This window comes from Hibiscus syriacus, unplaced genomic scaffold, assembly GCF_006381635.1.
Source record: "Hibiscus syriacus cultivar Baekdansim isolate YM2019G1 unplaced genomic scaffold, ASM638163v2 tig00110637_pilon, whole genome shotgun sequence".
Taxonomy (NCBI): domain Eukaryota; kingdom Viridiplantae; phylum Streptophyta; class Magnoliopsida; order Malvales; family Malvaceae; genus Hibiscus; species Hibiscus syriacus.
Window position 1 is genome coordinate 2,679,469 of NW_024062808.1, and position 13,516 is coordinate 2,692,984.

Below are 13,516 nucleotides of genomic sequence, written 5' to 3' on the forward strand. Positions count from 1 at the left end.
AGTCTTTGAATTGGAAGTTATTGCATGGCGAGTCTTGAGCTGTCACTTTTGCCGCACGCGCCCCGTTGATCTGTCGTTGACAACTATGGATCGATCGCTATTGATTGGTCATTGACTGCCGTTAACTTTTTTCAAGAATCACTACATTGACATTTTTTCGACGTCACAAGTCTATTTTTGAAGCTATTTTCACAAAATTCAAATTCAATAAGCTTTTTTTTATGTTTAACCTTCTGATTCGATCTGATTTTCACGTTTAAGTTTCGTTTTTATGTAATTCATTTTATTACGTATCCGAGATATTATAGAGCGTTAAATTCAAGTTCAAGAGCGATTGAAAGGAATTTAAATGACCGATCGATGTAGCTCAGAATCAAGGTAATACTTTACTACCCTATGCATGCTTTACGATACATGTTGGTAATTGGTTGATGCATGAATGAAATGACTAGTCATGTAAATTTCGATGATTATTCTTAAACTCATACTGAATATAGTAAAAAGACAGTAAATTGGTTAAGACTCAATAAGACGTATAAGAAACTGGAAAACTGATAAGAAATAATTTCAAGATAAGTGATTAATCGATAAAAGAATTAACCTTGAAATCCTTAAATTCTATTTTTTTCTTGTTAAAAGTACTAATGCTGGAAATACTTGGATAAAAAATTGTGAAATACTCTTGAGATGTAAAAAGGGACATGAATTGACTCAGATAGTGGAATTGACTTGAGAACTCGTTTTTGACTTGATAAAATTGCTAATTCACATGATAAATCTCTAACTTGTTACAAAAATTGCAGTTATCAGTTTCTAACCTTCAAGAGGATAAAAGACTTAGAATTTCTTATTTATTTAACAAACAACCATAGCTGAAATTATTGAAAATAATGCATACGATTGGATCGATTAAAATGATTGAAATACCCTTGAACTTCGAAATGATTAAAATAAGCTTGAGTACTAGAATGACTTAAATACCTTCATGGCCTAAAATAAGTGAATATCTTTAGATAAATTCTAAAAATACAGATAAACCTAAATGTTGTATCACCCTTAAAGGTTTAGAGCACGACCCCTGTATGTAAGAAATTTATGATGCTGTTATAAAATTGAATTGAAATGAAATGAAATAAATATTGCATGTATACACCTTTTTACCCTTATTGGACTAATTTATCAAAATTTCTTTTGGAATCAAAATATCTAAAATAGCCCTAATGGCCTAAATAATGTAATCACTTCTGATATATCTGAATCCTAAATGATTATGATATACCAACTTCTAAATGTCTAAATAGATGAGTTAGTTATAAAACCTTTTTAATATGAATCTCATTTCTTCAACCAGTTCAAATTTGACAAAAGTCTCAAGTTTCCCTTCCTGATAATTATCAAGTACCTTCAAAAAATAATTGAACCCTCTAGTATGTTCTTTTTGTGCTATATTACGATTTTTTTATTCATTTTTGAAAATGATTCATCTAAATTATGTTATTATGTTATGAATGTTTTCCCTGATTTATAATACGATTATTGCCTGATTTGAAAGCATGGTTCACGATCCATTGATTAAAAATGTGATTACCTAATTTATGATATCTTATCACTGTTTTACTGGAAAAATAAATATGTATGCTTTATGAATTCTTATACTATGATGCACTACTTAGAGCTGATTTCTGGGATATAAAATGAAGTCTCTGCTGGTACAACCCTGGTTAGGATGATAAATCCTTATAGGCCTAAGGTATTCCTTTAGGTTGACTCTTATACGTTGGCTAGGATAAGTCCTTATGGGCCTAAGGTATCCCCTTAGGTTGACTCGTATGCCTAATGAGTTTAAGATAAGTCCGTATGGATACAGTTCTATGGAACTGCATATCGGTGCTCGACTGGAGGGAAATTATGTGATTTTAAAATTTATTTTACTGAAATAAATTACTATTATTTTAAACTATTTGTACACCTCTCTACACTGATGAGATACAATAGACTCTCCAACTTAATCTCATGCATTTGTCTCTCTTTATGTTTCCTTCGAATTGTAAACTTCCTAACTGTTACCTGAAGAATCACTTAATGACTTTTCAACTAAAAAAACATTTAGATGCCCGAGTCACTAAAAATTCATGTTTTACCATATATATATTAGACCTTTAGCATCATTCGATAGTTCTGTATTACTGAGCTTTCCTAAAACTCACTCTATTACTTACTATTTCAGGTTTAAAGGAATTGATCATGTGTAATTATCGATATCAATAATGGGAGCTCATTCGATGTTGCTTGTGAAGTATGTTACATGTGTAATTAGAGCATGTAGGTCATATTTTTTTTGTTAGAGTATGAAATTTATTTTTTTATTATGTACTAATGAATTCTGTTTCAATGTTTAAATGATTTCTAAACTTACCTTATATTTATTTTAATTTTATGTGGTTTTAAATGGTTTAACAAAAATTCTATTTTCCCCAAATTTTTAGTATGGGTCACACTAGTAGTCTTAATGTGACACCTTAAATCAGATCAGACTACCCATATCAATTCAAGGATGTTGTTGTTGGGATTTTGCGGAAGCTCGAATCGAAAACCGAAAGGATTCGCCAAGAAGGGTTGGATCGGTTTTTGTGTTTAGGGAGTAAGGAGATTGAAAGATAAAAAATTGCACAACGATTTATAGTGGTTTGACTTCTCAACCAAGTCTACATCCACTACCTTAGCTCCTCACCAAGGATTTTCTAACAAATTCACTAATTTGTTCTTTCATTTTCAAGGACAAAGAGATAACCTTTACAACTCCCTAATTTTTCATGGGCTAAACTATAATCAATCCCTAGCTTTTAACAGGCTCAACTAGAACCAAAACCCCTTTACAAAAGGAAAAGAAATGTAAACAGGAAAACCTCTCTAAGGTAGGTGTTTACAAGATTTAAGCTCACAAGAACACAATATTTACAAGAGAATAGAAAAATAAGATTGAAAAACTCTTCTCTTGTGTTTGAATGTTTGGATAGGTGTTCTCTATATTCTTCAAGTGTCTTGAACATACATTTATAAGTTGGAATGAGTTTGAAGTCGTATCTAGCCACTGTGGATGTTTTGGAGCCGTTTGGGGATGATTTTTCTACGAAAATAGTCTACCCATAACAGGGGGTATCGGTACCCCTTCAAGGGGTATCGGTACTACCTTTGTTAAATTCAAATTAAACTAGTCGTTACTAGCTTTTGTAGCCAGAGGGTATGGATACCCCTGCAGGGGGTATCAGTACACCCGAATATGGATACTCATAGGGGTATCGGCACCCTTTTGCATTCTGTGTTTGAGCAGCATAGGGGTATGTATACCCCTATAGGGGGTATCGGTACACCCGAGTATGGATACCCTTTGAAGGGGTATCAGTACCCTTTTGCATTTTTGCTCAAATCCGAATTTAATGGACTTTGAATTATTTTTGAAACCTTTTGAAAACTTTGAATAAATTCAATTCAAGTCCAAAAACATTTTGCCTTGAATTTGTTATATCGAAACATAGTTCAACAATCTCCCCCTTTTTGATATAACAAAACATTTGAAAAATTGTTTTGGCAAAACCCCACTTAATAAAATATTTAATGAAAAAGATATCAATTGTTAACAAAAGAATATCAATTGTTAAAAAAGATACCAATTGTTACTAATTGTTGGAAAATATATGAAAATGTTAAGCTCCCCATTTTTCATTAAGAAATTGAATTTTTCAAACCAAACTTCTCCCCCTTTTTGTTATATAAAAAATAATTCAATCTTTGAAGTTCAAAATAACTTTGGAGAGTAAGCGGTAAATTTGACATTTAAAAATCATTTCAAAATCAAAGCTCCCCCTCAATAAATGTATTCTAAACAAAATTTAGCTTTCAGAACTTGACACTTAAATAAAATTGAATTTCAACAAAGAATAACAAACATGTTAGTAGTACATGAAATTCAATGTATCCAAGTCTAAAATACTTTATGCAATATCAATTGCTGAAATTAAGTGCATATGTATAAAGTTTTCTAAAAATGTTATGCATTTGAGAAATTTTGGTATCAATTGTTAGAGAGATATAATTTTCAATTAAACCATATACATAAACATTCAAATTTAGGTCAAGAATTTTTAAAAAATTTAATATCAATTGTTAGATAGATATCATTTGCATTTAAAATCAAAGTATTTGAAAAGTTGATATCAATTGTTAGAGAGATATCATTTTCATTAAAACCAATTTTGACCAAAATTTTATTATGATGAACTAAAAATTCTGAAAAATCATTAAAACTTTAAAATGTTCATCATAATATCTTTTTAACATACATGAGATTAAGACAATAATGCATACTCATTTAAAACGAAAACTCACGTATGATTAAAATCAAATGAACAACCAAATAATCAAAATTAAAAGCATCAAGCTTAAAGGTTACCCATTCATTTTTCATGTGTGGCTAGAGCATCTTGAATATCATCACTTTCATCACCTTTGCTCCCACACACCTACAAGAGACATTCATTTCAATTTTGGTATCCAAATTGCTTTGGATCCTTGGATGTTAGTTTCAATGCCCCTTGTTCCCTTAGGAATCCATATTTGTCTAATTTTAAAATGTTTTCCTTTCTTCAAAGGACAAGTATGTTCCTTGTGACCGTGAAAATAACAATGTGAGCATTTTGTCATTTCTAAACATAATATGTTGTTTTTAGAAATTAATTCTTTTTCTTTTGTTAACCTTTCAAGCTTAACTTTTAAATCAAATTTTTCTTTTTCTAAATCATTTATTTTGATTTTTGAAAGCTCTAAATCATTTTTCAAAATTTCATTTTGATTTTCAAAATCAACTTTTACTTTCAAAATCAATTCATCTTTAATTTTGAGTTTTGAAATTAATTTCGTATATTTGGAATTCATGGTCTCAAATCCCAAATACAACCTATTATAAGCATCTTGTAACGCATCAAAAGTATATGAATTTAATTCATTTGATCTAGAAGATACCTCGAGCTCTTCACGAGCTATTAAGGACACCACATTGGTTGGTTCTTCTTTATTGTTTCCATGAATTTCCTTGAGCTTATTCCAAAGTTCCTTGACACTTGAACACGAAGAAACTCCTTCATAGATTTCAGGACCAAATGCACAAAACAACATACGCATGGCCTTGGCATTAAGTTGAGCTTTCTTCCGTTCTTGGTCACTCTACTTCTTATCCTTCTTCTTTGGAGAAGAGTAGTCATTCTCGTTCTTCTCCCATGCATTAAGATCATTGGATTGTATGAATAGCTTCATTAATTTATTCCAATGACGATAGTTTGCTCCATTGAAAAGTGGAGGCTTGTCGATCGGTTGGGAGTCTTCCATCTATAACGAGCCGGAGGTGGAAGTCATTTCTTATCGGTTGCTTTGGAAATTGGTAGAGCTATTTCTAGGATCGTCTCAAGGTGGTTAAACCTTATAACGAGTTAGGCTCTGATGTCAATTGTTGGGATTTAGTATAAGTCCGAATCGACAACCGAAAGGATTCTCCAAGAGGGGTTGGATCGGTGTTTGTGTTTAGTGAGTAAGAAGATTGAAAGATAAAAAATTGAATAGCTATTTATAGTGGTTTGACTTCTCAACCAAGTCTACATCCACTACCTTAGCTCCTCACCAAGGATTTTATAACAAATTCACTAATTTATTATTTCTTTTTCAAGGACAAAGAGATAACCTTTACAACTCTCTAGTTTTTCACGGGCTTAACTAGAACCAATCTCTAGCTTTTAACAGGCTCGGCTAGAACCAAAACCCCTTTACAAAAGGAAAGGAAATGTAAACAAGAAAACCTCTCTAAGGTAGGTGTTTACAAGATTTAAGCTCACAAGAACACAATATTTATAAGAAAAAGGAAAAATAAGATTGAAAAACTCTTCTCTTGTGTTTGAATGCTTGGATAGGTGTTCTTTATATTCTTCAAGTGTCTTGAACACGTATTTATAAGTTGGAATGAGTTTGAAGTCGTATCTAGCCGTTGGAGATGTTTTGGAGGCGTTTGGGGATGATTTTTATGCAAAAATAGGCTGCCCATAACAGAGGGTATCGGTACCCCTTCAAGGGGTATTGGTACTACCTTTGTTAAATTCAAATTAAACTAGTCATTACTAACCGTTGCAGCCAGGGGTATGGATATCCCTGCAGGGGATATCGGTACACCCGAATATGGATACCCATAAGGGTATCAGTACCCTTTTTGCATTCAATGTTTGAGCAATCACAGGGGTATGTATACCCCTGCAGGGGGTATCAGTACACCCGGGTATGGATACCCTTTGAAGGGGTATCGGTACCCTTTTGCATTTTTGCTCAAATCCGAATTTAATGGATTTTGAATTATTTTTGAAACCTTTTGAAAACTTTGAATAAATTCAATTCAAATCCAAAAACATTTTGCCTTAAATTTGTTATATCGAAATATAGTTCAACAGTTGCACTATATAAAAACTATATAATTTGAGCCGAATAATCAAGTTAATGGACTGGCTCTAAATTGTTTTGGTAGTTATATCACCTTAGGATATGGTTGGCTTTAGATAAATTAGACTCCCTCCATCCTATTAATTATGTCTATTATCTACTTTTTAAAGGTCAAAATTTTTATATTTTGATCATGATTATTTTACATATTTTAAACAATTAAATTTTTTAAAAAGTTATTTAAAAATTACTTGATTTGAAGTTTTTAAAATATATTTTTCATATTTTTATCAACAATAATTTTTAACTAATAATGAGTTGAAATAAAAAAAAATTGATCAAAAGAAGATCAATAATTGACGGTTTTAATGGACAAAAGTAATAATGGGTTAAATATTTCAGTTTGATGATAAATTTTAAAATTTATTAGATTTTTCTCGAATTTTCTTTTGTTCCATATGAGAGAAAAGACGGGGGAAATACTCTAATAAAAATATTTTTCCAAAAAAAAAAAAACGAATGCATTTTCCAAAAATAGATTTTTTAAAGAAAAAAATCATTTAAAACAATATTTTATCTCGACCACTTGAAGAATAAAAGAACAAAAGAAGAAATGAATTAGGTGTCATTCGGAGCAGGCATTAACCTAGGCTTGTCATCCGAGGAACAAAAGTCGGAATCCGTTTCTTCTGCTAGCAATGACTGTAAATCGCTACCATTAGCCAAGCTGTTGAATTCAACTGCTTTAGAAGGAACGGTAGGATATCGTCGTTGGCAAAATGTCATTAACCTTTTCACCGATTTCAAGTATTTGCGAGTCGTCTCGTCGTTCATTATGTGCGCAACACTATTAGTATAGATCTTCTCACGCGCCGAACGTTCATGGATACCAACCATGGTAACACCAATTGGCCAGGGTGCATTGCCTATAGCCATCTTAATGTAATGGTCCATGGCAGCCAGGTAGTCTCGCTTCATGCAGCACTCAACCACCACCAATAGTGCTTGCCGTATATCACCGGGAAGCACCTAGCATTAGAGAACATGACAAGTAAATATAGGGTCTTATAAAAGCTAAGCTCTGTGTACAATGCCGTAAACACAGTGGATATTGGATATCCATAGATATAGTGCAACGTCTTCACTTAGATCAGGGCAAAGGCAACTTTTGTTGCTGATAACTGGAAGTTAAAAGGCCGTATTAAGTTTGTCAACTAAAAATATAATAACGGTCTACGAATAACAGAGAAAATAATGGAGATCGCACATAAAAATTCAACAAATAACGGACTGAAACGAGAAAAGAATCAAAGGGTGCTGAAATAAAAGCAACTTTCGAATAGTTGAAAACAGTGTTAAAACGACAAGGAACTACATGTATGTGTAAACCAATTCAACACAATTCAGTACCAGGCAATAATGCATGTTCAAAGCATTGGGATCAATTCATATTCTAGAGTGATTTACTGATTTAACTTCTTAACATCCAGCACAGTATGAGAATTATGCCTGTGAATGGGATCATACAAAAGCAGTATGTTCTTTTGGAGCTTAAACCTGTTCAGTTGGGGGAGATAAATTTATTCATCAACAACAGGGGCTCGGAGCAAACCACTAAAAGATAAATGCAGAACATTTTTGGCTATAAATCAAACCATAAAGCAGGAAGTAAAAGTGAAACAAGGCTGGCAAAATGTTGATATTAGATGAATCTCCTATCCATCTGAACACGAGGTTTACCATTGAATGGCTATAACACAATTACAGGGATAATTCTTCATGAAGACTTATTTAATGCTATTCAAAACTATTGAGCATATCAACAGCTTCGTAACTCCCTTTGTACCAGTGAATATATAAACCAAATCAAACCAACAAGCTTTTGATGTCTCAAAATTGTCCAAGTCCACATTATCTAGCAATAATAGGCCTCTCCTTGCTCCACTTAGTCTCTAGACAGCACGAAATGTTGTTCTTCCTAATCATAATCTCTGCCTTCTCTTATGTACAAGTGAATACCTAAACCAAACCTAACCAACAAGATTTGGATGTCTCAAAATTGTCCAAGTCCACATAATCTAGTAATAATATGCCTCTCCTTGCTCCACTTAGTCTCTAGATGGCACGAAATGTTGAAGTTCTTCCTAATCATAACCTCTACTATCTCCACTCAAACCTGTAAAAGAGAACCTTTGCTCCAAGATGCTAAACGTAACCCCTTGGCGTTTCTTTACTCACCCATGAGCTTGGCAAAACCTTTGATCATTTGACATCACATGATGCGATGCAGTCAATTAGTCCAGGAAGACTCATATTTGGGAAATAAAATTTTATGGATCATCACAATGGTTTGTTGGTATATTCAAAGTTGTCTTTCTTCTAGGTGCCCAAGTGGGTCTGCTACCCCAGCAACTATTTGAGTGTTCGACGAGAATAACATCAAAGCAAACATGAGAGAACAGCAGACATTTTGACATGAATTATCACTACAATCTCAACTTGAAGATACCATGAATATATGCGAAGTGCAGCAGAGTAGTGGCTCAAATCACAGAACAGTTCACAAAACTAGACAGCCTCCAATTTTGATCTAACAAGTACTTCTAATCATTTAATTCTCACTGGTTCCATTTGCACTTCAAGTTTCAATTCCTTTTATAGTTACAAATACCATTCTTCAGCATGTAACTTGTCAACAGAGGGAGAAAGAAGAAAGTCCAGAATTCAAAAGATCAGCAAAAGAAGGGGTGGGAGGGGGGGGGGGAATACCTTCTTCCTACAAAACTTGAACAATGGGTTTAAGTAACGCGCGCACTGCTTAAATGTGGCCACCATGGATTTTCCTTTCGCCGTTCTCTTCTCAGATTCACCCATCTCATCCAGTTCCTGTTTCCACTCATTTAACAATCTCTTGAAAAACACCAGAATCTTATCTTCATCACACAGCTCATAGAAAATCGTCTTCATTCTTTTCAAATCCTTATCCATATCGACTCCACTAGACCCGCCATCACCACTCAACTCTTCTTCTCCGCCGCCTCCTTCTACATCCTCTCCTCCTCCCTCTTCTTCCCTCTCCTTTCTCTTCTTATCGCTTGAAATTCCTGCCTTCTGCCACTTCCGCAGCTCCGCAATGTCTCTCAAGAAATAATTGGTTTGACCGTCGGTCATATCGCTATCGACCTCGAAAAGACCGGCTTTCAAGACATATTTTAGCCTGTCGAGACGAGCTGCGTCATCTTCGCCGAAGAGAGTAATAGGCTGTTTGAGGAAGCGAAGGCGGCGAATGACTTCTTGCCTTGGAAGGTCCAGGTTATCGATGTTCTGTTCATTTGTGAGGGACTTGGAGGAACACGCGGTGGTAGTTGCGGTTGTGGACTCGGTGATGGAAGCGGATGGATCCGATTTGGCGGGAGTAGCGTAGTCGACATTGGAGGGGGACGCGGTCGATTGGGGGCGAGATTTTGCTTCGAGTTCGCGTTTCTCTTGCTCGCGAAGCTTTTGGATTTGCTTTTGTTCTATCTCGGAGCGTTTGAATACGCGCTTGCCGCCGGTATCCTGAGCTAAGCTCTGCCGCTTCTTGAGAAACTCTTCTTTGAGAAGATCCATCTAGGGATCGATAATGGACATCTCCGATGATTCATCTGAATTTTAGTTAAAGTTAGGGACGACGGTTATGGCACATCGTCGGTCGGCCATTTTCTCCGGTTCTGAACTAACCGTTTCAATGTTGAAATTAGACTCGAGTTAGCCCAAAGGATACTTTTCAATTCCAAACAAAAATATTAAACTATCGTCCATCAAAATTTATTAGGTTAAACTAAGTGTCTAATCACCCAACTATTCGTACGGTTCTATTTTGGTCATCTAATTATCTTTTTTTTAAATTATACCTAAAGTTACATTTTGATTCCCTTTTAATCACTCACCACTAAAACTTAACGGTGATGCTGATGTGAGATCGTAGAGTATTCTGTAAATCATTTCCCCCTCTTTAAGTTCAAAGTAAGTTGAGCCTTTCTATAACATTGGCCCAAGGCTTACTTTGTTCATGGGTAGCTAAGATAAATATTTCTACAGCACAGTTGCCACTTAGTTCAGTTTACAGTTTGCTTTACTCATAAAGATAATTTATTTTCAGGAACTCTAACAATCCCATCAACCTTAAGAAGAAGGATTGATCAGTGTACTTTCTCAAAGAGTACTTTAGCAATGCGGAAACTGGTAGTCTCCAAGTCGCAGTGTACGGCATAGTAAAAACTCAGTGCCACCGTAAGAAATGTTTGCTTGAACTCCCAGTTGATGTCTGAGGAATTTTGCTGTACTAATTGAACAAGTTCTTGCATTGAGGATTCTATTTTCTGTGTTCTCATATGCTCTGTATCAGTATTATCAAAGCATTTATTGTCGTGCACCTGCAACATTTGAAACCATTAAAGTTCTCCATAAGATTAGGGAATTGTCTATTGTGTATGTGGGAACTATGTACTTGGATTCGGATGTATGTCTATATGAATGTTGGAAGAAAAATGAAGACTCAGAGCAACGTACACAATACAGGCAAATGATAAGAAAGATTCAAGCTAAGGTAAGGTTAATTATTTTCTTGGTTTTAAGCCACTGACCTTCTGCTTTATGTAGTGACAAAGTTGATGGCAAACTGTACTGGTGAGGTCGACGAGTCGCTCGTATTGGGGGTGAGACAACAGCTCCTCCATGGACTGACAGCCGGATTTAAGAATTATTGTCTGCACCACTAATTCTGCTACTCCTTGGTGCCTGTCACCTTCCTCTACCCATTTCAGCATCCACTTGTCCCACTATTTTCCACCCCGCATGAAAAATATTGACATTGAGAAAACACCAAATGATCATATTTGAGTGAGTTTATTTTAGCTGTTCGATTTAATTTTACTCGGAAAATGAAATAGATAGTTGGTCAGTAACCAAATCTTCCTCCTGTAGGATAGTAAACCTAGAGCCTCTCGTTTGCTCAAGATTCTTTAAACCTGTAGATACACTACTTAGATCCTTCCGTGGTCTGCGCCTTCTAGTCTCAGCGACCATCCATGGTCGGTAGTGTTGGATCATAAACTTGATCCATTATGGGAGCCTAAACCCAAACTAAATTGATGATATTGCTTACATCAATTTAGTTAGGTGAAGAGTTAGGTGAAGAATTAGGTGAAGAGTTAAGTGAGAGTTAGATATTTGTATATTTTAATGGTTTAAGTTATTTTATTTTTGTGGTGTAGGATTGTTCTTGAGTAATATAAATACCCCTCCCCATTTTAGTTTAAGCATCAAGAAAAATTAAGAGTTTCTAAGTGAGTGAAGAAGCAAAGTCTTATAAGAGTGAGTTGTAGTTCTTGTTTTTGAGTGAGAATACTCTTGTAATATTTGTTTGAGTTTCAATAAAAGTTGTTTGTGTGAGTGTTTTATTTCCAAGAAAGTGGCATCAGAGCGAGTTGGAAAGATCGAAGGTCTCGATGAGAGGAATCCGACGCCGCCAAAATTTTCTCAATCTAAGTTCTGACGCACCACCACGCACCGCCGGAAGACTGCTGCCAGAAAATCAAGTTGACTCACCGAGTTGAGCCGAGTTAGCAGAGTTGGAGCCCCTTGACCGAGTTGTCCAAGTCCCTCCTAAGGTTTTTCGGCGTTCCGGATTCATCCGTGCAATCAGATTTTGTAAAATCTCATTATATTGAGAGATATAGCAAACGGTATGACACTATTCCAAGTTCCGACACTCTACAACAACAACTACGACAATTGGAGTATCAAAATGAAGACACTTCTTGGATCACAAATGTCGAAACGATTTTTAAACGGTGGGGGAGCGAGATTTCGAAAAGCCACATCATTTTTAATTATCCATTTTACGATTGATTTTTAATTAAAAACAATGTGATTTTAGAAAACCTCTCGTTTCAAAAATTTGAGAATTCATTCACGATAAAAACACAAGTTCAAAGAGTCGCCATCAATCTTTGATTAGGGTGTGATTGGACACCAAAAATTATTTTTTCATTTTAAATAAAAATTAATTTTAATTAAAACAACAAATTTAGGTTTGTGTTACCAGAAAATGAGTTTGGGAGTCGGTTATGCGTGGGGAAGGATTAGCACCCCCACAGCGCCCTAAATCGATACCTCATCGATTAATTAATGTCTTTGCAATGAAATTTTCAAATTCGATTTTAATTTGATTTATGATCCCCAACAAATAACAACACACGAATTCCACCATATTCAAAAGCAACAAGTTTGATTAAGTTAAAATTATCAAGCCTTTAGAAAGATAAAGAATATTCGATTATTTACAAATATCGAGACCAGATCTTAGATAAGTTCTAACTATCTTTTCTGGATAAATTTAAATAGGCGAACATTTCTTTTTCTTCCATTCCCAAATTTTAAAGCAATGAATCCATTTCTTAGGTGTCACTATTGGGATACACTTTTAATTTAAAATCGTTAAAAGCGGATATCTAATAAGTTAAGACAACCCGCTTAAAATAATTTTAAATTAAAAGGGTATTACCCTTAATCAAATTATGTAATAATATCAAGTTATGCACGTGAGGCTATCATGCAAAAATGATGTCATGCAAAGATTAATTAAATAAAAGGATATATTACATCTAAATCCATATTTATTAACCACGTAATAACATATGCACACATATCATCGTCATTCAAACCTAGGATAAGCATACACTCGAAACGAACCCTAACTAACCATACATGTATACAAATAAGAAACTTAAACATGGACTAAAACGAAACATGCAAAAATTAAAAGGTAAATGTCTAAAAAACAGATTTTAAGTACATTACTAATTAAGGATGAAATCAAATACGCAAAAAATATGAGAACCAAAATGAAAAATAAAAGATTCTAATCGAGGACTAAAATATACTAAGCTAAATATACTGGACCTCGCGCTAATAACCCCTAAAAGACGGTGACTTGTAGATAATTAACCCTAACATTGCTAATATAAATTCTAATTATAAACTAAACCTAATCATAAAC

The 13,516-nt window shown here is 34.4% G+C and overlaps 2 protein-coding genes across 2 annotated transcripts; both read right to left on the reverse strand.

Moving 5' to 3' along the window:
• Positions 1 to 7,092: 7,092 nt before the first annotated feature.
• On the reverse strand, positions 7,093 to 10,236 carry LOC120136868 (pre-mRNA-splicing factor 18-like). Its single transcript, XM_039152804.1, has 2 exons — positions 9,244 to 10,236; positions 7,093 to 7,503 (listed from the first exon to the last, which is right to left on the reverse strand). Exons 1-2 carry the CDS (start codon positions 10,081 to 10,083, stop codon positions 7,093 to 7,095), a joined length of 1,251 nt encoding a protein of 416 aa, XP_039008735.1. The 5' UTR covers positions 10,084 to 10,236.
• A 419-nt stretch (positions 10,237 to 10,655) lies between these two features.
• On the reverse strand, positions 10,656 to 11,361 carry LOC120136869 (copal-8-ol diphosphate hydratase, chloroplastic-like). The gene is made up of 2 exons (XM_039152805.1): positions 11,100 to 11,361; positions 10,656 to 10,889 (listed from the first exon to the last, which is right to left on the reverse strand). Exons 1-2 carry the CDS (start codon positions 11,280 to 11,282, stop codon positions 10,656 to 10,658), a joined length of 417 nt encoding a protein of 138 aa, XP_039008736.1. The 5' UTR covers positions 11,283 to 11,361.
• Between the last annotated feature and the right edge of the window lie 2,155 nt (positions 11,362 to 13,516).